We start from the raw sequence: 24960 nt of genomic DNA, 5'->3' as shown, positions 1-24960 counted from the left end.
TGCAGTCCTTGCTTTTACCTAGGCATAGATTTAACCGGACGTGGAAAAGAAGCAAGAGGTGATGGAAAAAATCCTTTCCTCACAGCGAATAGTTAGGGGGCAGAATGCACTGCCTGGAAATGTGGTGGAGGCAGGTTCAGGTTCATTGGATGATTATTTGTGCAGAAATACTACAGCAATGTTATGAGTGGAGAAACAGGAGACTGGCTCTAGGAAATAACGCTGGACGGAAGATCAAGGGGTAGGCGCATTGGGCCGGATAACCTCCTCCTGCGCTGGAACAATTCTGTGATTCTGAGATCCTGGTCGAGCTGGGCTCTCTGTATCACTGGGCGGGGAGAACTCAGGTCTGTGAAAAGAACGCGGTGTTACTGGACCCGAAACGTCAACTCTGCTTAACTCTCCACACGCGTTGCCAGACCTGTCGAGTTTTGTTTTCCCCCAGCAATTGCTGTTTTTGCTTTTCTGATTTCCAGCATCCGCAGTCTTTTGGGGTTGAGTCTGGCTGGAGCCAGGTAATTGTTGAAAATATGTTGCTGGAAAAGCGCAGCAGGTCAGGCAGCATCCAAGGAGCAGGGGAATCGACGTTTCGGGCATGAGCCCTTCTTCAGGAATCCTGAAGAAGGGCTTGTGCCCGAAACGTCGATTCTCCTGTTCCTTGGATGCTGCCTGACCTGCTGCGCTTTTCCAGCAACACATTTTTCAGCTCTGATCTCCAGCATCTGCAGTCCTCACTTTCTCCAGGTCATTGTGTCGAGGTGGCCAGTGAACGTGTTGCACTGGGAGTGTGTCGCACTGACAGAGGTCAGCTGAGACAGTGAGGCTCTGTTTGGAGGAGCAGGTGTCATGCCCCTCTGCCCCGTCTGAAGTTGATCCCCTTCGCCAAAGCCGCAAGGCAGATGACCCGATCTTGCCGCCTTTCCAGATGACTCCAGTGCACTTGGGAGGGAGTCGGGAGCTCTGAGCAGCGACCGTACAAATGCACATCGAGCGTTGACTCACAGCCCCGCGTCCCCAGCTGTTGCCTGGCGGTTTTCGGATTTCGGGGATTTCGGATTCCCGAGCAGCAGTTCTGGCTGCGTGTGCAGCTCCGCCAGGGTTAACTTAATGGAGTTTAGCCAAGTGTTTCACTGTGTGTGAGTGAGCGCAGGGTGCGGATGTGAGTTTGAGACAGACGCTCGCCCAGCTCTCTCTCTCATTCCCTTCCCTCCCTCGCCCCTCAGTCCCAGCCGGCATTCCGCCTGTCTCCTCCCCAGTTCCAGCCCCAGTGAGCCCTCCCGAGATGTTTTGATGGTGATGAGCCCGTCCTCCCGCCGCCGAGTCTGTGAAGGGGGCTGTCAGCCGATGGGAGCGAGTGTCCTCCCCAGCTCCGCAGAGTCACGCACAGAGCAAAACAAATATAAAATAAACAAGGGGTCAGCCCGCTGCCCCCGGAGATGTCCGCTCAGGGTTTGCCCCAAGGTGGAGGTGCTGCAGGAGGGGCCGGAGGATGGTTGAACACGGTTTTGTTCTGTTCCTCGCCCTCAGCCAAGACCATGTCCAAGAGGAAGCTGCGCCAGACCAGGAGCCTGGACTCGGCGATTATCCGGGGCTACGGCACCGACAGCGAGCTAACAGCGGCCGACGACTTCGACGCCCCCCGGGCTGCCTGCCTGAGGGGCAAGTACGCGGGCGCCGGCGGCTCCCTGTGTTCCCGCAGCTCGGCCGAGAGTCTGCTCAGCGGCCGCTCGCTGCGCCCCCGGCACTGCCCCCGCTCCCCGCTGGAGAAGTCTCTCTCCGCCAGCTTCAGCTTCGACCTGGAGCCCAGGGGAGGGGGCAAGAGGGACCTCGCCTTCCTGCCCAGGAGCCAGCCTCAAAGCCCGGCCAGCAACACCCTGTTCTCTCCGAGGAAGTGGCTGCAGAGGAAGCCGCACCAAGTCAGCAGCCAGTCCTACATAGTCTGGAGGTCAGAGGTAGGAGTTTTAACTCGTGTCGAGAGTTTTGATGGTGTGTGCATTGTTGGTAAACAGTGTGAGGACTGGCATCGCCTTGCTCGGCGGGGTGAAGTCGAGTGTTGTCTTCATTTTGGTTGTCAAATGTGGCAGTGCGGATGATACTGTGCATCCAAGAACTGAGAACGACTGGACCCATTCAAATAGCGCGCACTGTTACCAATGTCTTCAGGCTGCACGGGTCATTGGTGTCATTGTTGATGCCTGAGGCATATCAAATACATCCGAAGGAACTCCTGCAGTTTTATGTTTTGAGGAATGAATAGCACCCTCAGTTCACCTTCATCAGCTAAGAGCTATTCTGACCAATCGATGCTTTTGTTTCTGTTCGCTACTTTGTTGCAATAATTGCTTTGTGAATGAATGACGGAGAAATGATCAGGAATCCTGAAATGATCCCCATTAACCAGTACTAGGCCAACAATACTGAGGTACTAAGAGTGGACATGAACCCAGGAGGTCTGTCATTTCTACAATTGGACTGTCCAGATTCCCTAAATTGGGTTCTTGTGGCACAGCGGTAATGTCCCAATCTCATAAGATAAAAGATTCAGGTTCAATTCTGACCTGCGACAGAGGTGTGTAATAACATTCTTTGAACAGGTTTATTAGAAAACATCTATCGTCCAAACTAGTCTCCACAAATGATGCCATAGTTTCCCTGCTAAAGTCAAACCATGACAATAAAAAATTAAATGCAATGAACAGGTTGTTGCAGTTAATCCTGACTTGTTCTAATATTTGATGTTAAAGGTTTTTCTGTGTTGAAATGGTGCATATCTCACCTTAATTTTGAAGGGATTGGACAATACAAGGTCCAGCCTGTAATTCATCAGGGTGATTCGGAACAAAACCTAATTTGTCCTGAGAGATGAATAGATCGTTTCTACCTACATGCGCTGACATTTGCCATGTCTGGAGATCATTCCCTTAATAGCAAGAAACCAGTATATTCCTAGTGTAGTCTCTCAAGCAAGAATATGCAACAGCTGTCTGTATCAAAGTGTTTGGAAAGTCTGAGTGACTGCTAAAACCTTTTGGAGTTAACTATTTGTTCAATGTTCAATTCTACAATACCACCTCTATTTTCTACTGTTAAAAAGTAATTTTATGCATCTCTTGAATGCAACTCACATTTACCTGGAGCAATACGAATAACATGGAAGGATCTAATCCAATGACTTTAGGTCATCTGAAAGAGGCCCAGAGTTGGGGGAAGAGCCAGGAAATAACTGTAAATTCATTATTCAGTTGAAGCTCAATTATCATTTCAAACTTCAAATTTAACATAATGTGTACAATTAGTAATGGTAAATTCACATTATTTATGGCCCAATATGAAATGTGATTGATCAGTTGATTTCTGATTATTTGAAGATATTAAAAACATCAGTTGACTTACAAAATCATTAACATTTCCATTTTAACCTGTTTTGTGATGTGCTGTCCTTGTATTTTACAAGGTCTATTGCAGTATTGTCATAGTTTTTCACTAAAACATAAAGGGGACCATTAGAAACATTTACAGTATTCAATTGTGAAAAATACCTAGCAGTCCAATTTTAGAACATGACCTTAAAACATTGCATAAAGTGAACATTTTGAGATATTACAACACCAACCTTATGCATCTTTGAAAAGTTTCAAAGCACACTCAAGTCAAAGAACAAATTTTGAAGTGTAGTTACAAAGAGATCTCACATCAGTGAGATAAAATGGCAGACAGCCTTCCAACTCCATTTTGATTTAGCCCCCTCCCTCTCCTTCACCTTTCTTGGTCTGCATTGCCCTGAACAATGAATCAGTTGGAAAATATAGGTGATATGCTGGTGATGGTGAATAGGCAAAAATTGCCACAAGTGATTTGGTGGTGGGAAAAGAAATTCAGTTGTGTGTGAAAGCAATTCTGATTAGATTACCTACAGTGTGGAAACAGGCCCTTTGACCCAACCAGTCCACACCGACCCTCCGAAGAGAAACCCACATCCCTATATTTACCCCTGACTAAGGGTCATATATCGCTACAGGCAATTTAGCATGGATAATTCACCTAACCTGCACATCTTTGGACTGTGGGAGGAAACTGGAGCACCCAGAGGAAACCTACGCAGACACGGGGAGAATGTGCAAACTCCACACAGGCAGTTGGCCGAGGCGGGAATTGAACCCTGGTTCCTGGCGCTGTAAGGCAGCAGTGCTAACCACAGAGCCACCTTGCCACCCCAGAAAATACCAGAGAGCTGGTTTGCAAGTTTTGGCTGAAGGATAAATGCGGGCAAGATACTGGGAGGTACTTGTGCAGTGGATTGAGGCAGCATGGTGGCTCAGTGGTTAGCACTGTTGCATCATGGCACCAGGGGCCTGGGTTCAATTCTATACTTGGGCAACTGTCTATGTGGAGTTTGCACATGCTCCCTGTGTCTGCATGGGTTTCCTCTGGGTGCTTGGGTTTCCTCCGGTGCTCCCACAGTCCAAAGATGTGCAGACTAGTTAGATTAGCCATGGGAAATGCAAGGTTACAGGGATAGGGTGGGTTTGGGTGGGATGTTCTTTGTAGGGTCAGTGTAAACTTGATAGACTGAATGGCCTCCTTCTGTGTTGCAGGAATTCTAGATGCCTAATTTAATGTTTCACTTGAAAGAAAACATTGCTTCTTCTGGAGCAAACCCTCAGTGCTGCGCTTGAGTGTCAGCTTAGATTATTTGGTTAAGCGTCTGGAATGGGATTTGAACACACAACATTCTGATGGCAAAGCAAGTTGTGCTATCGCTGAGTCACATCTGAAATACTACAGATGGAAACAACTCTGAATGATCATCATGAAGTAACAGTATCGCACATCATTAAAGTTTATTGGCTTAAGTACAATATTTCCTGTTATTTACATTGATTAAATAAGCTTGATGTCAACTTTGCAGTTCACCCTTCCAAGTATAAATAGAAACAGAGTATTGCCAATGAATAAAAAAAACTTTTTTGACAACCTTTTGATCAAATAGCTTTGTCGGAAACACTTTTCAACATTAACTATGGGATACAAACACCATGCTGTAATCATGATTGACACAGCCTAGTTTTGGGAGAGATGGTGGTTATGTGAAAATGAACTGTCAAAATATTATGAGTTGTTATGCTGAATGACCTTTGCTTTATTTGAAAAATGCTGGACCTGAACTTACATCATGAGATATCATCACACAAAATATTTAACCCAATGGTCTGAAATTTCTCTCTTTTGTTCTTTCTTTCAGTAAATGTGTGAATCCACCTCAACAATGAGTTAATGCCTTTGCTATCGATCATGATATATGTTATCATCTTTGTTACGACGAAGAAAAAATGCAGATGGGTGTCCTTTGTATGATCATAAACTGTGGGGAAGGCTGAGGGCCTTTATGTTTTTGCATCTTAATCTTGAAACTAGATTGATGATTATATTGCATTCTGTAATAATACAATGTGTTAAAAGTAAACTGTGAAATCATTATAGGGCTGTTGGCTCTCCAAGATTACCTTGGAGTCTTTGGGAATTAAAGATTAATCTGCAAGTTACTGTACCACCAATACGAGGAGCATTTGAAACTGTGGAGTCAATCTTACCAGTACTCAAAAGTGGCATTTTTGTCAAGTTTCATAAAGCAAAATTTTCATGCCAAGTTTCATGCCAGGAGTTCTGGCAATGGCACCATATTTTAAAAAGCCTTGTGAATCCAGTCAAGTGCTGTCAACTCAGAGCTACCTTGCATGATGTGTGACCTTTGCTCCACACGTGGCAGATAAAGAGATATTGACACCTTGCTTTGTGGTCAGCAACCTGAAAGGTATGGTGGACAGGGTTGTGCCAAAATGGGTTATCCTCTTCACACAAGACCAACAGATGAGGCCATGAAGGCAGTTCTTCATCTGGTCTGATGTTGCCAGCCAGGCCATTGTGGTCTCAACTGTCCAGAGAAAGTCCCAGGAATACCACAAGAAGGTTAATAACCTTCTCTCCTCAATCAGACTAAGTGTCACCATCTTGCCTCTGCTAACTCACACTCTGTCCATCTCTGCTACTGCACCCACCTCCCATCCATGTTTTGCCATGCTCAGTACTGCATGTAACATCTTCTCTCACTTGCTCTCATCTACTCCACCCCCCAAACTACTAACCCTGCACTGTGTCTGCATTGTCCACTCACTCACCAGCTTCCCCTTATCTGCATCAGCACTACCATCTGTTCCATCTCGATTAATCCCTTACCTTGTCTCCTACTGGGAGATAAGGGCCCACAATAGGGCAAAAAAACCCAAGACAGCCAGTGAGGGGCCCACTATTTGGCTCTTCAAGCCTATAAGGAGTGGAGTCAAAGAGTGCGGTGCTGGAAAAGCACAGCCGGTCAGACAGCATCTGAGGAGCAGGAGAGTTGACATTTCAAGCATAAACCCTTCATTAGGAATGGGGCTTGTAGCCCAAGGGGGCTGAGAGATAAACAAGGGGGAGGTGGGGCTGGTGGGAAGATACCGTGTGGGTTGGAAGGTCCCAAGACGGAAGATGAAGCATTCTTCCTCCAAGGCATAGGGTGGTTAGGGTTTGGCAATGGAGGAGGCCCAGGACCTGCATGTCCTTGGTGGAGTGGGAAGGGGAGTTAAAGTGTTCAGTTGCTGAACAGTGGTGTTGGGTGGTGCGGGTCTCCCAGAGATATTCTCTGAAATGATCTACAAGTTGGCATCCTGTCTCCCCAATGTAGAGGAGACCACATTGGGTGCAACAGATACAGTAGATGACGTAAGTGGAAATATAGGTAAAGCTTTGTTGGATGTGAAAGGATATGCGGAAGTACAGGTAAATGTCGGATCTGCTCCTCGAATGCTGCCTGATCGGCTGTGCTTTTCCAGTACCACACTCCTTGACTCTCATCTCCAGCATCCACAGTCCTCACTGTCTCCTAGTTAATTATAAGGAGAGGATCCTGACTGTGAGCACCTCGACTATGCTGACTGTGCCCAAGCTCCTGGACTGATATCGAAGGCTACCCTTCACTTACTGTACTAGGACCCCTGAGTCAATGATGTCTCCTTTGATTTGACTGACAACTATTCCCCTTAGACTTTTAGACATGGCCGAATACAGGTGTGAGATTGATATAATGTGGTGCTGTACAACAACATTTCCATTACCTTGACTTGTCACTGTTGACAATCAGGCCAACCTGCCTGGCTTTGTGCCCGCACTAAAAGGCAAAGCAAAACAGAAATACTGTGAGCATTTCAGCTTTGGCTGAAGTGCAAACCACAAACAGGCTAAGCAAAGCAGAGATGCAATGAGCATCCAAGTCAGCTCAAAGTGAATGAACACTGAAAGGGCAAACAAGGACCCATGAAATGCTCCCCTGTCAAATCCATGAGGTGGGTGCCAATTGCTGCACATTAACAGCCCTAATAGCAGTATTCTAATAAAAAGAGTCGGTGTGTTCCAAAGTGTAGTATTGGTGCAGAACTGGAATACACAAGTAACATCTCAAAATTCAAGAGAGTGAGGGGTAGAACTGAGTATGGTAGCCATCACAAAGGTGAAGGTGGATGGCCAGCAGGTGGATAAATCACCTGGACCAGATGGACTACACCTCAGAGTTCGAAGGAAGATAGCTGAAGAGATAGGGAAGGTGTTAGTGATGATCTTTTAGGAATCACTAGAATCAGGGACGGTCCCGGAGGAATGGAAAATCTCTCTCATGACACCCCTGTTTAAAAAGGGAGTAAGGCAAAAGATGGAAAATTACACAGCGATTAGCCTAACCTCAGTGATAGGTAAGATCCTGGAATTCATTGTGAAGGATGAGATTTCTGAATACTTGGAAGTGTATGGTAAAATAGGGCAAAGTCAGCACCGTTTCATCAAGGGGAGGTCATGCCTGACAAATCTGCTGGAATTCTTTAGGAAATAATGAGCAGGTTAGAACAAGAAGAGACAATGGATGTTATCGACCTGGACTTCAAGAAGGCTTTTGACAAGGTTCCACACAGGAGGTTACTAAGTAAGATAAGTGTCCATGGTGTTAGCATGGATAGGAGCTTGGCTGTCTGGCAGAAAGCAGTGGGTAAGATAAAAGGTCCTTCTCAGGATGGCAGCCAGTGACAAGTGATGTTCCGCAAGGCTCAGTGTTGGGACCACAACCTTTTTTATTTTGTACATTAATAATCTAGATGAAGGTACTGAGGGCATTCTAGCTAAGTTTGCAGATTATACAAAGCTAGGTAGAGGGACAGGTAGCATTGAGAGGCGGGGAGGCTGCAGAAGAATTCGGATAGGTTAGGAGAATGGGCAAAGAAGTGGCAGATGGAATACAATGTGGGAATGTGTGAGGTCATGCACTTTGGAGGCATCGACTATTTTCGAAATGGGGAAAAAAGTCAGAAGTCTGAAGTGCAAAGAGACTTGGGAGTTCATGTCCAGGAATCTCTCAAGGTAAACTTGCAGGTTGAGTCAGTAGTTAGGAAGGCAAATGCAATGATGTCAAGCATTTTGAGAAGACTTGAATATAAAAGCAGGGATGTACTTCTGAGGCTCAATAAGGCTCTGGTCAGACCACATGTGGAGTATTGTGTGCAGTTTTATCTCAGGAAGGATGTACTAGCCCTGGAGCATGTTTAGAAGTGATTCATGAGAATGGTCCCACAAATGAAAAGCTTAATGAATGAGAAACTCAATGAAGTTTAGAAGGATGAGGGGGGGTTAGAAGGATGAGGGGGGGGGATCTAATTGAAACATACAGAATACTGAATGGTCTGGACAGAGTGGATCTTGGGAAGATGTTTCCATTGGTAGGAGAGACTAGGACTCGAGGGCACAGCCATAGAGTAAAGGGAAGTCCTTTTAGAACAGAGATAAGGAGAAACTTCTTCAACCAGAGAGTGGTAAACCTATGGAATTCATTGCCACAGAAGAATGTGGAGGCCAGGTCATTGAGTATCAAGGGGTCAAGGGTAATGGGGAGAAAGCAGGAGAATGGAGTTGAGTAAATTATCAGCTGTGATTGAATGGCCTAATTTCTGCTCCAATGTCTTATGGTCTACACTGTAGTGGATTGGAGATATGTCATGATGTGGTGAGGCTGGTACATATTTAAACTCTAGGGAGAGTCTCAACAGGCTGGTGCTATTTTCCTGGAGTGTCAGAGGCTGAGGGGTGCCCTTATAGAGGTTTATAAAATCATGAGAGGCAAGGAAAGGGTAAATAGCCAAGGTCTTTTTCCCAGGGTAGGGCAGTCCAAAACTGGAGGACATAGGTTTAAGATGAATGGGCTGATTAATAAGAAGGCTGAAAATGTGTTGCTGGAAAAGCGCAGCAGGTCAGGCAGCATCCAAGGAGCAGGAGAATCGACGTTTTGGGCATGAGCCCTTCTTCAGGAATCCTGAAGAAGGGCTCATGCCCGAAACGTCGATTCTCCTGCTCCTTGGATGCTGCCTGACCACCTGCGCTTTTCCAGCAACACATTTTCAGCTCTGATCTCCAGCATCTGCAGTCCTCACTTTCTCCTGATAAATAAGAGGGACCTGAGGGATATTTTTTTTCATGCAGAGGTTGGTGTGCGTATAGAAGGAGCTGCCAGAGTTGAGTAGAAATGCAGAATTTAAAGGCATCTTGATGGGTTCATGAATAGGAAGGCTTTAGATGGATCTGAAAAATGTGTTGCTGGAAAAGCGCAGCAGGTCAGGCAGCATCCAAGGAGCAGGAGAATTGACTTTGCGGGCATAAGCCTTTCTTCAGCAACACATTTTTCAGCTCTGATCTCCAGCATCTGCAGTCCTCACTTTCTCCTAGGCTTTAGATGGATATCCACCAAATGCTGGCAAATGGGACTACATCAGTTTGGTGTGGAAGAGTTGGACCGAAGTGTCTGTTTCCATGTTGTATAACTCAATGACTTTATGTTGGATGATAAAAGTCTGTGGACTTGGGGTGCACATGGTTGCTGTCCACAAGGTGTACTCTGAGATCTGGGAATTAATGTCCAAGATAGAGATCCAAAAGAGCCAGTGATAAGCTGGAGTTGCCTGGTAATCACTCTGACCTTCATATCAAGAATTCTCAGCTTCTAATTTCTATATGATGGATAGTAGAATAAGAAACTGCATATTTATGAGGAGAAATTAGGTAATAAGGTGGGTGATAATGAACAATAATCTCTATTACTGGCCCCTCACCAGCAAGAATCTTGTCTTGACATCCAGGACTTAGTTAGTTACCTTTGGTCTTGACATTGAGAAGGGTCTTGCTGGATATCTCATCTGATTTTCTGTATTTCTCAGCACAGCTCACACCGTTTGTGGACTGGGAAGGCTGGCAAGATCCTGCCTTTGTTTTTGTTTTATTAAATGCAACATTTTTAAAATAATTTTCTTTATGCCTGCTGCTTTTGATGTACATCAATGGCTTGGACCATGGGCACAGTTTCAAAACTTGCAGATGACATGAAACTTGGAGGTATAATAACCAGCCTGGAAAACTGCAAAAATAACCAAGAAGACACATAATGGTAGAATGGGCTTGAATGGACTTGAATTCAATATCAAAAAAAATGAGGTGTTGCATTTTGATAGAAAGGATAAGGACATGCTTAACAGCACAACTAGGAAAGGGTGAGTCAGGGCTTCTGCTTCTCGGATGCTGCCTGACCTGCTGTGCTATTCCAGTGCCACGCTTTTCGACTCTGACTCTCCAGCGTCTGCAGTCCTCACTTTCTCCTAATTTGCAAAGAGTTTCAGGAAAAGAGATGGTGCTTGAGTATAAATCTTTGAACGGTGACAAGACAACTTTACAAAGCATTTAATATCACACCATGGACTTCATAAAGATAGGCACAGACACAAAAGCAAGGAAGATAAGCTAAACTTCTACAAAATATTAGTGAAGTCCGCAGTGTAGTATTACCCCAATTCAGGGCACACATTTGGGAAGGACGTGAAGACTTTGTGGAGAGAGTACAAAGGAGATATACTAGAATGGGTCCAGGAATTAGCTATGACAGTTACGTGGATAGACTGGAGAAGCTAAAGACTTTAGAGCAGATAAAGTTAACAAGAGATTTGATAGAGGTGTTAAAAATCATGCAAAGTTTCTGTTTCTAATGACTGAAGGATTGGTAATGCAAGTGCACAAGTGTAAATGATTTGCAAAAAATCTGAGGTGGCACGAAGAAATATATTTTTCTGCAATGGGCAGTTCCAATTAGAATACATTGCCTGTCAGAGTCGTGGTCACAAATTTAATAGTGGCCTTCAAAGAGGATTTAAAAAATACTTGAAGGAGATAAAAATGCAGTGATAGAAGGAAGAAGTGGAGATTGTGATGAACTATATTGCTCTTTGATAGTCTAATATATCCTCGATCAGCTGAAGAGTCTCCATCTGTGCAGTGCTATGCAATTCCTTGAATAGTTATAAAAATATAAGAGGGAAAAATGTTTCACTTTGAATTAACAGTCTGTTTTTGATTGGTGTAGCAGCTAGTACATTGTTTCATAGGCATGTGGACAACCAGAGGCAGGATTGTGGGGCAGGATTGTGGGGATTGTGCGGTTGTAGGCAGGAGATAATATGATGACAACACCAGATATATGAGAAAGCCAGATCACTCAAAACATTCTTAAGCAGGTAGCCCAGACCATAAGTTTGCAATTTGTTTCATTGTGTACAGTGAAAATTAGCCAGAGTGAGGTTGCAAGGTTGACTAATAGATTTTAAAACAGACAGAAATGTATTCACAAAATTACACAATGAAGCACAAAGAACAGAATAAAAAACCCCTACAGAACTCAGTCTATCCAAATTAGACTTAATTATGCTGTTCCAAAACTCCACAGAAGTCCCAATAAGCAAACCCCCTTAAAAACCAGTACAAGTGGAACATATGCTTACAGGTTAAAGTTAGAAGGACAGAAAGAGAGAGAGTTTGTTTCCACACACCTCAGTGTGGAACTCCCAACTAGTTCTGGACTGAACTAAACAGCTCAGCTAGAGAGCTGACCATGCACCTTTCATTATCCAGGTCACTTCTAAAACATGACCACTTTGGCCTGAAGTCTCATCTGTTTACACATAAACAAAAAGGCCCCTCGATACCCTTTAATCTCTGTACCAAACCAGAACGTTTTATTACCCCTCTGAAAAAAAACAAGGACATAGTATCCTTGAGAACAGGAACATCTTTAAAAAAAAAGAAAGCAGCTTTGTGACACTTCCCCCCCCCCCCTTAAAAAAGTGAACCATCACCAAAAGATGGCTTCATTTTTAAAACCCTTCGAAAACCCGGTTAGTAGTCTAAACACACATATACACTATACTAACTATAAACGTGCAAACATGCACAATGCAAATTCAGGCTGTGGCACACCCGCCACCGAATGCCTCCATATCTCATTCGAGACTCAATAATGTATCTGCAATCATATTTTCATGAACTGCCGCCTGCACAATTGACAACGTGAATGGCTGCAACAACAAGCTCCATCGAAACAGTCTGGCATTTTTGTCCTTAAATTTTTCCACAAATATCAATGGGTTATAATCAGTGTGTATGATTGTCTCAGATGCACTGCTGGTAATATAAAACTGAAATGTTGCAATGCCAGCACCAAGCTTAAAGTCTCTTTCTCCACCGTTGAATATTTCTGTTGATGAATGTTCAATTTCCTGTAAAAATGCCCAATGGGTCTTTCTATTCCCTTGTCATCCTCCTACAGGAACACTGCACCGAGACCCACATCACTGGCATCAATAGCCACCTTGAAAGGCTTCATGTAATCTGGTGTGGCTAATACTGGGACAACGGATAACAGTGTTTAGGCTGTCAAATGGCTTGTGACAGTCCGCTGTCCACTGAAATGCCTTGCCTTTTTTTAACAACTCGGTGAGTGGAGCAGCCACACTGCTAAAGTTTGGCACAAACGTTCAGTAAAATCCCAGGAACCATAGTACTGCTTTTCTCATGGACTGTGTGGGAAATTCACCAATTACTTTTGTTTTCACATCCTGTGGGACGATTTGTCCATGTCCAATAACATGGCCCAGGAAGGTGACTTGGGCTTTGGCAAATTCACTTCTGGCTTGGCTTACCACCAAGCCTGCCTTCCGAAATCGATTGAACAAATCTGATAAGTGCTATAAATGTTCCTTCCATGAATGACTAAAATTCACCAGGTCATCAATATACACCACACAATTGGGTAATCCGGCAATGACCGTATTAGTCAGTCTCTGAAAAGTGGCTGGAGTGTTTTTCATACCAAATGGCATGACTTTGAACTGATATAATCCATTCAGCATTACAGAAGCCAAAATTGCCTTTCCTCTTTCTGACAGAGGTACTTGCCAGTAGTCTCTGAACAAGTCCAACTTAGAAATGTAAGTTGCTTGTCCCACTTTTTCAACACACTCCTTCAACCATGGAATTGGATATGCATCAGTCTTTGTAACGGTGTTGACTTTGCAATAGTCCACACATAATCATTAGGTACCATCTGGCTTTGGCACCATGACTATGGGAGAACTCCAGTCACTGTAACTCACTTCAATTATGCCATCTTGGGGCATGCACTCTATCTCCTTCTGAATCTGTGTTAACTTTAGAGGGTTATGCCTATAAGGATGTTGCTTAACTGGAACAGCATCTCTTATATCTACATCAAACACAATTAGGTTAATACTTCCCAGTTTATATCTGCATATCTCCCCATGTGATAGTAATAACTCTTTCAGATCATTACGGTTTTCTTGTGGAAGGTAACTCAATAATTTATCCCAATTTTTGACAACTTCCTCATTGTCCAATTTGATTTGAGGAATGTCCAATTCAGAATCCTCTGAACTTGGTTCTTCCTCTGTGCTGTAATCATTAATACCTTCTCCTCTTGCTTTCCTTCCCTATCAAAATACCTTTTGAGCATATTCACATGACACACGCTGTGAGATTTCTTCCTGTCTAGAGTCCTTATCAAGTAGGTCAGCTTTCACAATTTCTTCTCGCTTTGATAAGGTCCACTAAACCTTGCTTTTAAAGGCTCATCTGTCACTGGAAGTATCTCCATTACCTTATTTCCCAATTGCAAAATTGCAAATTTGTGATTTCTTATCCACTTCCTATTTTATTGTAGTCATGATTCGGAGATGCCGGTGTTGTACTGGGGTGTACAAAGTTAAAAATCACACAACACCAGGTTATAGTCCAACAGGTTTAATTGGAAACACACTAGCTTTCGGAGCGACGCACAATCACCTGATGAAGGAGCGTCGCTCCGAAAGCTAGTGTGCTTCCAATTAAACCTGTTGGACTATAACCTGGTGTTGTGTGATTTTTAACTTTGTTTTATTGTATACTGTGATACTTTTAAATGCTGTCTAGCCAATTCTCCAGCTCTATTTAATCGTTCTCTAAAATTTGACACATATTCCAAATGGGTGATCTCTGAATTCTGACTTATTTACGTCTCCTTAATCAATTTTAATGGTCCCCTTACTGCATGCCCAAACATCAATTCAAATGGACTGAATTTGGTTGATTCATTTGGTGCATCTCTGATCGCAAAAAGTACAAAGGGATCTCCTTATCCCAATCATCTGGATAATCCTGACCATAAGCCCTCAACATGGTCTTTAGTGTTTGATGCCATCATTCTAGTGCTCCCTGTCAGTCCGGATGGTACGCAGTAGATTTGAACTGCTTTATTCCCAAGTTATCCATAACCTCCTTGAATAGTTTGGATGTCAAGTTTGATCCTTGATCTGACTGGATCTGTATTGGTAGTCCATATCTAGTAAAACATTTAAATAATTCTTCTACAACCCTTTTAGCTGTGATGTTGCATAATGGGATTGTCTCTGGAGATCTAGTTGACACATCCATTATTGTTAACAAATACTTATTCCCACTTTTTGTTTGAGGTAGGGGAACTATACAATCAATCAAGACTTTTGTGAAACATCCCTCAAATTCTGGAATAGGTATTAAAGGTGCAGGTTTTATTATTGCCTATGGTTGTCGATCAGCTGACATGTATGACAAGTCTGGCAAAATTCAACATCATCTTTGTGTAGTCCAGGCCAGTAAAAATGTCTTTGTTTTTAGCCTGTGTTTTCCTCACCCCTAAATGTCCTCCAAATGGTAGCTAATGTGCCACTCACAGTATCTCTTTTCTATCCCCTACTGGCAAAACAATTTGATGAATCTCTGTCCATTTCTCATCTGCTTGAATGTGTGATGGTCTCCATTTCCTCATTAAGACAACTTTTGTTAAATAATAATACACAGGGATGCATTCACTTTCCTTCTCTGTAAATGCCTTTTGATATAACTGTTTTAAGTTCTAATTTTTCTGCTATATTTCAACCAGCTTAGCAGAGCTCAAGATACTTGCATGTTTATGTATTTGCTCCAGCTCTGTTCCACTTATCTGATTGAAGAAAGTTTCTGATAAAGTTATGTCAGCTTCCTTATCTGTGCCTTTTGAACTCTCCTGCTTCAACTTATACCTTTATAATCTTGTGACCACACAATCAGGGAAAATTCCTGGATAAACATCTTAGATATCTTCAGTTGCCTGTGTCTCCACAGGCTTTTCAACTAGAGTAGGCAGTACACCCACTGCTGAATCAGCTATATAATTTGCAAGGCCAAATTGTATTCCTGGAGCTGAGAGTTTATCTAGTGCTCCTACCACAAATTCTCCACTCTTCACTGGACTCTCTAGCCTCACTTTACATAACTGAGCATTTTTTGTCTAACCATGAATTCATGTTACTTTTTCTGGCAATAGTCACTCAGGAGTACATATCTCCTCATCCTTCAGCATCACAGACTGAGAGCAGCCTGTGTCCCTTAATATCGTAACCTCTTTACCTGCTACTCCTGGCCTATGTGAACTTTACCCTTGCGTCTATATTTTTTAAGCAGATCTGGCACTTCCTCCTTAATCAACCTTTGATCATCTTGTATCCCAGAGGCAGTTGTCTAATTTCCCTTGTGCCTTTTGTTACTAGTCCAACAAAACTTCTGGGCTTGTCTGGTTTTCCTACATCTGGCATTCTCCTATCCCACCAACACTGTGATTTTGTATGGCCCACTTTATTACAATGAAAACATCAAAGCTTTTTAATTCCTTTATCCCTCTCAATGGTTTCTTTTTTACTCTGTGATAAATTATTCTTATGATCTTCATTGAGATCTACCTTTCCCTTTTCATGTGAGGATTTCTCTTTGCCCCAATTTCTATCCCTCATGGACTGAAATTGATTCTGGAAGCAAACCCCTATTTTATGGACCAGCTCATAATCATCAGCTGTTAACCTTGCTGCTTTAACTGTCTGCTCTTCCACATGAGTTCACATTACTTCCTCGCTAAGGTTATCTTCAGCCTTTATCTCCAGCCTTTTAAGCTGACTTTCGTTTTTTAAGTGTCAGTTTTTGAAGTTCAAAAGCTCTCTCTTTTTCTTTTTCTGCTCTCTTCTTCCCTCTCTTCTGCTTCTAATCGTAACTCAAACTGTTTCATTTCTGCTGTCCTTTCCTTATCTCTTGCCTCTAACTTAAGGTGCTTCATTTGCAATTGAATTCTTGCCATCTCTATAGATTCTGATGGTTTCTCCAGTGAGTTTAAATGCTGAGCTACTGCTGTAATTATCTCTCCTTTCCTCACAGAAGCAGGCAGATCCAAGCCCAGCTGGTCTGCTAATTCCTGCAGCTTGGTCTTATTCATGTTCTGCAAACCTTCCAAAGTCACTGCTTCCATTTATAGAAAACTTTAGGCGACTGAAAGAGTCATTCCTGTCCCAAGCTTTGTCTACCCAACCAAACCAACACCCGAAATAAAGACACTAGCACCTACCATTCACTGTTTAAAATCCCGGACGAGCCCCCAGTCTGTTATGGACTAGGCCAGACCACTCAAAACATTCTTAAGCAGGCAGCCCAGACCATAACTTTGCAATTTGTTTCACTAAGTGTACAGTGAAAATTACCCAGAGTGAGGTTGCTAGGTTGACTACTAGATTTTAAGGAGAAAGTGAGGTCTGCAAATGCTGGAGATCAGAGCTGGAAATGTGTTGCTGGAAAAGCGCAGCAGGTCAGGCAGCATCCAGGGAACAGGAGAATCGACGTTTCGGGCATAAGCCCTTCTTCAGGAATGACAGGAGAATCTACGTTTCGGGCATAAGCCCTTTCCTGAAGAAGGGCTTATGCCCGAAACGTCGATTCTCCTGTTCCCTGGATGCTGCCTGACCTGCTGCGCTTTTCCAGCAACACATTTCCAGTACTAGATTTTAAAACAGACAGAAATATCTTCACAAAATTACAAAATGAAACACAAAGAACAGAACAAAGAATCCCTACAGAACTCAGTCTATCCAAATTAGACTTAATTCAACAGCTCACTGTTGAACTCCCAACTAGTTCTGGACTGAACTAAATGACTCAGTTGACCACTCCCCTTTCATTATACAGGTCACTTCTAAAACATAACCACTTTGGCCTGAAGTCTCATGTGTTTACATATAAACAAAAAGGCCTCTCAATACCCTTTAATCTGTGTACCAAACCAGGCTAATCAGCACCGAGAGCAGTTTATTACCCCTCTTTAAAAAATCCAAGGACATAGTATCCTTGAGAACAGGAAAAGCTTTTATAAAAAAAGAAACCAGATTTGTGACAATAAGCAATAATTCTTAGTCAATAGAACATCCATTGAGTATCTGCAGAGAGATGTGATTTTTATTTTGCACTATGTTACACATCTGAATTCCTCACAAACTAATGATAAGTTTGAGCTAATAGACAGAATTAATCAAAGCTACTATGGTGGAAAGTCTTATTCTTTATATTTACCATAATCATTGCAAATTGCTTGCAATCGTTTATTTCTGCTTTAAGTCGCATGTTTGAAGCATTAAATATTGCAATTCAGTTGGTGATATCTACAGGTGCGAATCTCACTGCAGCTGACCCATATTATGCATTTAATTGAGTCATTCAGCAAAGCAAGAGGCCATTGTGCTTCTTTCTATCATTGAGGAGCTGTCCAAGCAGTTCAAACCTTTTGTCCTTTCACCACAGACATGCACTCTATTTCTTTCCAAGAATATATTCAATACCTGTTGCAATAGCAACTGCAGAACAAATTGCTTAATTGGCTGTAAAGCGTTTGGTGTGTTCTTAAGTCACAAAAGGTGCTATATAAGCATGAAATTAAAAAAATAAACTACAACTTAATATCCTTCAAATAATGAAAACTTATGTCTTTATCCAATCTGACCAATATATGAATTCAGTTCCATACTTTAATTGATCATTAGCTGCCCTCTGAAATTATCCTAAAGCAAATTATACTGTACCAAAAGGGGTGACTAAAGATGGGCAATAATTGAAGGACTTGCCAGAAACATTTATTCTCATGAATTAAAGTATAAGTATAAAATAAAGCTCAACAGTTCGATCTGACCACACAGTTAAGTTTTTCTTCAAAGAAACTGTAAATTATCATATACATCAAGTTCAATTCTGAACTATTGAACCAAATGTTTTCAGTCACAAAGCAAAAAAGTTGAAACTACATGTGTTTGCACTGATGAGTAACATGGTGGAAAGGACACCATAATGATTGGGATGAATCCTTATCTACTGTCTAACAATAAATGGACAAAGGGGCTTTGAAAGACCAAATGTAGAGCAAGGTAGTATCCTGACCCATGTAGGGTATCTTGGAAATGAATTCTTGAGTATTCACTTTGCATCCCTTTTTCTGCTGTTTCACTTCTTGAGAAAATATTCACTGTGCAAAGATTGTCACCATTTTGAATGATGCAGAGTTCTACATCTGTTCATCCAAAGGCTGTTTCTAACTTCCCACACACCAAATGGAAAGATGAACTCTCTCACTGTTGTGTTTGCCAGGACCATGACACTAGGTGCAAAAACTGTGGAGTTGTTTGAAAACTCTAATTTATTTGTAGGACCTACATAGGAGTACACTGTAATTGAAGTTTGCTGAACTCACCCTCAAGCCAGCAATTTTCCCTCCATCCCAAAATTTTGTACAGTGCAGTGCTACACAGTGTGATGTACTAGCCCAATGATCATCAGGTGTGTCTCAAAGCTTTACCTGAGGTTGGAAACGCCTCAATTTCTTTAGGCAGTATAAGAGCCAAATCTCAAGCTAAATTATTCTACTGCAGTTGCTCATTAATACTTTATTCAAACCTGCTACAAACTGAGGGGAAATTAAATTTGAAGCTGTTTTATTGAACCTCCCTCTTTCTATTCTTTATTAGTGTTGGATCAAAATCCTGTTAATCCTCACTTAACTATTTGTGGAAGCATCTTGATCACATGGATTGCAGCAGCTGAAGAAAAAGACATGTCTATTTCTCAGGACAAGCAAGCATGGGTGATAAAAGTTAACATGGCCAATGATAAATATATCCTGAGGAAAATAAACAATGTTGGGATACAAATCTGAAGATTTTGTTTTGATCCTTTTGTTCTGGAATCACTTAGCTTTGTTATAACTTGCTGTTTCTGTTGTTTAGTGTGCATGTTGTTCTAAGCTGTACTGTCACCTCATTTTTACCTATGCCTGGTAATGTTCCTAGAATAGTCTCCTATAATCTTCGTTGAACTGTGGTTGACCATCTTTTTTAATGGTAGTTTTAGAGTAAGGGATATGGCAGACCATGAGATTACAGTGTGTGGTTGAATATAATTCAGCTGCTGCTGGTCCACAACAGTTTGTCAATGCTCAGTTTTGATCTGCTACCTCTATTTTGAAAATTAAATTTTAATGCAATTTAATTTTTAAATGATATTTCATCTAATAATAGAAATTCATACTTCCCAACATTTACTTCTCTAAAATTCAATTAAAAGTGAAGAAATGTCAAGGTATTTTTACTTCCTGGTTTGTCATCTGTAAAAGATTCTTCATTGAGATTGGCTACTTACCTTGCTGATATCATGTTGTTGGATGCTTAGAGATCACCTTGACTTGACTCAAGGATCAAACTAACATTGGAAGAAATGAAATCCATGCCACAGCAATTTTTAGGTTTTCATGGACAGCTTTCTACCAAATCAACAGCAACTGCTATTATTTCTCCACTGACCACAAAATCTAGGTTAAAATGTCCAAATGCTTCTGCTACTGACTGTTAATGTTCAATCTATAGCTCTTTCAAAATCTAAAGCAAATAATAGGGCTTCTCTTAAAATTGAACCCATCTGTACATATTGCTGAAGGACAAGAAACAAGAAATTCCAAGAAACAGAGCATTCACGTGTCTTGCGAAGAATATTGAACTTGTATTACAGGACCACCTGACACGATAAAGATCAGTATTATCCTGAATATGTGCTTATCCCATTATCTCAGAAAGAGGGGAGCAGTCAAACAATACACAACATCTGGACTACATTCACTTTTTCACATAAATGATATTGGAATACAGAGCAATCTTCTCAAAATAGTTGAAGATGCTGGTTCAATTTGAAATTTTCAAGATTGAGGATAATAGATTTTTGAGGAGAAAGTGAGGTCTGCAGATGCTGGAGATCAAAGTTGAAACTTTATAATAGATTTTTGCTGTGCAAGGGTATCTAGGGATATGGAACACAGATGCATAAATGGAGTTGTGCCACAGGTCAGCCATGATCTGTCTGAATGATAGAACAGTTATGAGATATTCTGAACGACCTATTCGCTTTGCTTTCTGGGTGAGCAAACTGCCCAAAACTACCTCTAATTTTAATATTTGCATTACCTTTTTAATGGGTGTGGTGCCAGTGTAAAGAATTGCTTAGCTTTTCACTTGAGTTAGTTTTGCAACAGTACAATCCCTATATTTCTACTTTAAGAAATGAAAAAAAAATTGTATGGACATAAGCCAGTGTCCTACTGTCTGCTACAGGCCTCTGCAAAAAAGTGACTAGTTTAGTATTTCAGTTCAAGTTGGGTCTTGGGTCAGTGTGGATTGAATGGAGCTACTCCTGGTCTCCATGATATTTTACTCATTTCAAGTATTTGTTAGAACCAGGGAAGGAAATTCCTGTTGTTTCATACTTGTAAAAATAATTCATAGGATGAGTTATAGACACGACTGCAAATCAGGCAGTATGAAATAGAAAAGCACTACAGCAATTGCTATCAAAGTTTTCATCTTAATCCTTTGCTTACATAGTGGGGTTGTGGAAGGGGCAGGTGGGTGTGGTGGTAAAGTAAGCAGGATGTTGGAGTATTCTTTCTGAGTCTGGTTTGTGAAAAATACTGTTTTGTAATAAAGCCTTAATTGAATGTCCCAAAGTTCAGAGAATTGATTAAATGTACATTGAAGGCATTTTGCAGGAGACCTTTATGAACAGCAAAACATTAACTTTGAAATTCAGTTAAAAAGAGTACAATTAAAATTATCATAAATCTGTCAGATTGTTGTAAAAGGCAAATAGTTCACTAAATCCTCATTGGAAAGGAAGCCAACCACAATTTGTGAAGTTTTTTGAATGTTCTACTATCACAAAAGGATATTTTGTATTAATTGTGAGAGACTGAGAAATGTGTGCAATCAGAAGGTCCTGGCTGTCATGGGATCAAAACCTTGGAACTCCCCCCCTAACTGCACTGTTTCATAGAATCCTTACAGTGTGGAAGTAAGCCATTCAGCCCATAAAATCCACACGGGCTTTCCAAAGAGCATCCCACCCAGACCCATTCCCTCACCTATCCCTGTAACTCTACATTTCCCATGGCTAATCTACCTAACCTACACATCCCTAGGCAATTTAGCACAGCCAATCCCCCTGCACATCTTTGGACCATGACAGGAAACCAGAGCACCAGGAGGAAGCCCACATAGACATGGGGAGAACGTGCAAACTCCACACAGGCAGTCACCCGAGGGTGGAATCAAACCCAGGTCCCTGGTGCTGTGTGGCAGCAGTACTAACCACTGAGCCTCCATGCCACCCCAACACTGTATGGATTATAGCAGTTCAAGACAGTAGCTCATTGCCATATTAGGGTTGGACAATAATTGTTGCCTCAGCTAGCACCAGCAATACCTTATGAAAGAATGAAAACAGTACATCCAAGTAATAATTTTTTCCACAGGGCATTACAGTTTCAAATAATTTTGTGCATAATAATTATATTTCTCCCTTTATTATTTTAGTGATAATTTTTCTTGTTGACCTTCCAAGCAGTCAATATAAATAATTCCTCAAAAAAGTCATAAATTGGGAAAATCTATGTTACATCCCCCGATTGTTGTCTATTCTAGATAAAATAGATTCAATTTTTAAAGCCTTTCCTGACAACATCAACTTCTTATTATGCTTATTGTCTTAGCATATCTTTTTACTCTATCTATTGTTCCAATGAATATCCTTCTTATGAACTCAGAATGGCATGCAATATGACAAATGGGCTTCACCAGTCACACGTATAAATTCAATATCATATTTTTGTTTTATTACAACATCCTCTATGCATAAAACCAAATAATTTTGCTAGTTCTTGCACAGTTGTATCAATAAAATTAAGGGTCTGAAGAAAAGTCATATTGGACTTGAAACGTTAACTCTATTTTTCTCTCTACAGATGCTACCCGACCTGTTGACTTTTTCCAGCACATGTTTATTTATTTAGATTAAATCAAACCTCTTGTATGTAATTTTATTGTGGCAAAAGGTCACCAGACTTGACATGATTTTTAGTGATTGGGTCAAGGCAAATGAACTGATATTCTATATCAGTGATATCCCACAAACAGTAATGAAATGATAGCCTTCTTCTTAGCGACATTCTGTGAGGGAGAAATGTTGTGCTGGACATGGGGAGAAATCCCTACACTTGACACAGTATAATGGTATCTTTAACAAACACTGAGCAGGTATGTGGATTTTAACTCCAAATTTAATTGGAAATACAGAAATATAATGGGACACCCTCATAATACCGATATGCTTTTGTTCTTCTTGCTTTTAAAATATTCATAAAATACTATTTACTTCATCAACATTTACTGTAAGATTGTCATGTTAGTATTTTATGTTACAGTCACACAACACTTTGGAATCAGTGTCCTTTTTTAACTGCATAATGGAAGGGAACATTGAGGGGTACTTCGACATATGTATGATTCTTGTTGTGATTTATTATATATACGGGACTACTGTAAGAAATTATCTGAATTGGGATTTTGGTGTTGCATGGCCTTTCTTACTTGACAAAGGATGTACTGTCACTAGAGGGAGTGAAGAGGAGGTTCACTAGATTGATTCTGGAATGGAGAGAGTTGGTTTATGAGGAGAGATTGAGTAGTCTGGGACTATATTCATTGGAATTTAGATGATTGAGGGGAATCTTATAGCAACATATAAAATTGTGAAGGGAATAGATAAGATAGAAGCAGGGAGGTGGTTTCTCCTGATGGGTGTAACTAGAACTAGGGGGCATATCCTCAATGTAAGGGGGAGCAGATGTAGGACTGAGTTGAGGGGGAAATTCTTCACCTAAAGGGTTGTGAATCTGTGGAATACCCTGCCCATCGAAGCAGCTGAGGTTACCTCGTTAAATATTTTTAAGGCAAAGGTGGATAGATTTTTGAACAGTAAGAGAATTAACGGTAATGGAGACCAGGCAGATTAGTGGAGCTGAGTCCATGAAAATATCAGCCATGATCTACTGAATGTGGAGCAGGCTCGACGGACCAGATGGCCTACTCCTGCTCCTATTTCTTATGTTCTTATGTTCTTGGAAGGAGGTGGAGTAGTTTGGTAAAACTTGGATGGGATTTGAACAACTTTCGCTCCCTTTAGCAGACCTACTCTTTACAGATGCTTAACTCATAAACCAGACGGGTATTTTTCTGTTACCCTAATGAAATCCTCTCTGCCCTTCAGAAACAGAAATCTGCTACCCACCAACAGTAACTCCTTTGAATCTTAACTTAATGTGGAGTGGTTCCATGTTGCTGAGCTAATAATCCAGTGAATGAGTATTCAAATACCACTGTAATTTTATTGAGAATTTGAATTCAGTTTTAAAAAAGACCCTGATGTCAGTAAACGTGATCTGAATATTATCGGTCCTGAAAGTCCAAATGGTTTAAACAGTTGTGGAAGCTTACAGGAGATAAAAAGGTTATTGAAATTGTTATGCCTTTGTTGGCTCTTTGAAAGTGCTGATCAATTAATTACATTCTCTTGCTGCTTTCTCATAGCCTGTTAATTGTAAACATAACATGTTTAATCATTCTGTTCAGATATGGTTCAATGTACCTCCAAGGCAAGTGGATCTCCAGCTGCGAGGCTCCACAAGACTGTTCAGCTAGTTAATTGTTACTTTTCCTTTAATATTTTCTAATTAACCTTCTCAGGGATGTTTTTACACCCCTCTGGAGCTGGTAGAGCTTGAACCCACGTTGCCTGGCTCTAGAAGTCAGGACACTACCTCTCCATCACAAGAACTCCGAGCTAATTGTATATTGATTGAGTATTTAATTGTTCGAAAGTGGTTGGATATTAACTGGAACTTCACACATACTCATACACAGGAAGAAAGGGTTCTTGTGGCCCTTTAGAACAGGAAGTCTGGGGTTGTGTCACATCTACAACAGAAGTGTGCCATAAAGTTTCTGAAATAATTCCAGGACACTGGTATCCCGCCACCAAGTCACCCTTATTATCTACATGTGCACAGTGCATGGACTCTGACTAGCTTGTCAGAGCCAGTCCCGAGAATGAGGAGACTGTCTGAATCTCCTGTTGATATCTGACAGCCAGGGCCCCTTAACTGGCTGAGGTTAATAACCGCAATAAGGGATCTCATACTCAATGAGATCCACCTGGCTCTCATTCTAATCACTACAGTATCTAAACAAGTTAATTAAAACAAATATATATATACATACACACACACACACACACACACACACACACACATACACTGGTATC

At 41.5% G+C, this 24960-nt stretch overlaps 1 protein-coding gene across 1 annotated transcript in view; it reads left to right on the top strand.

Moving 5' to 3' along the window:
• Positions 1-806: 806 nt before the first annotated feature.
• LOC122554976 (rho GTPase-activating protein 6) overlaps positions 807-24960 on the top strand; it is a 527729-nt gene continuing 503575 nt past the window's right edge. Inside the window, exon 1 of the mRNA XM_043700459.1 lies at positions 807-1952. Within this exon, the coding sequence (XP_043556394.1) occupies positions 1437-1952 (516 nt within the window). The 5' untranslated portion in view covers positions 807-1436. The remainder of the gene's footprint in view (positions 1953-24960) is intronic.

The sequence above is a fragment of the Chiloscyllium plagiosum genome, chromosome 12 (genome assembly GCF_004010195.1).
Source record: "Chiloscyllium plagiosum isolate BGI_BamShark_2017 chromosome 12, ASM401019v2, whole genome shotgun sequence".
Taxonomy (NCBI): Eukaryota; Metazoa; Chordata; class Chondrichthyes; order Orectolobiformes; family Hemiscylliidae; genus Chiloscyllium; species Chiloscyllium plagiosum.
The sequence above is the reverse complement of the archived record's forward strand: the minus strand, read 5'-3'. Positions and strand labels throughout refer to the sequence as shown.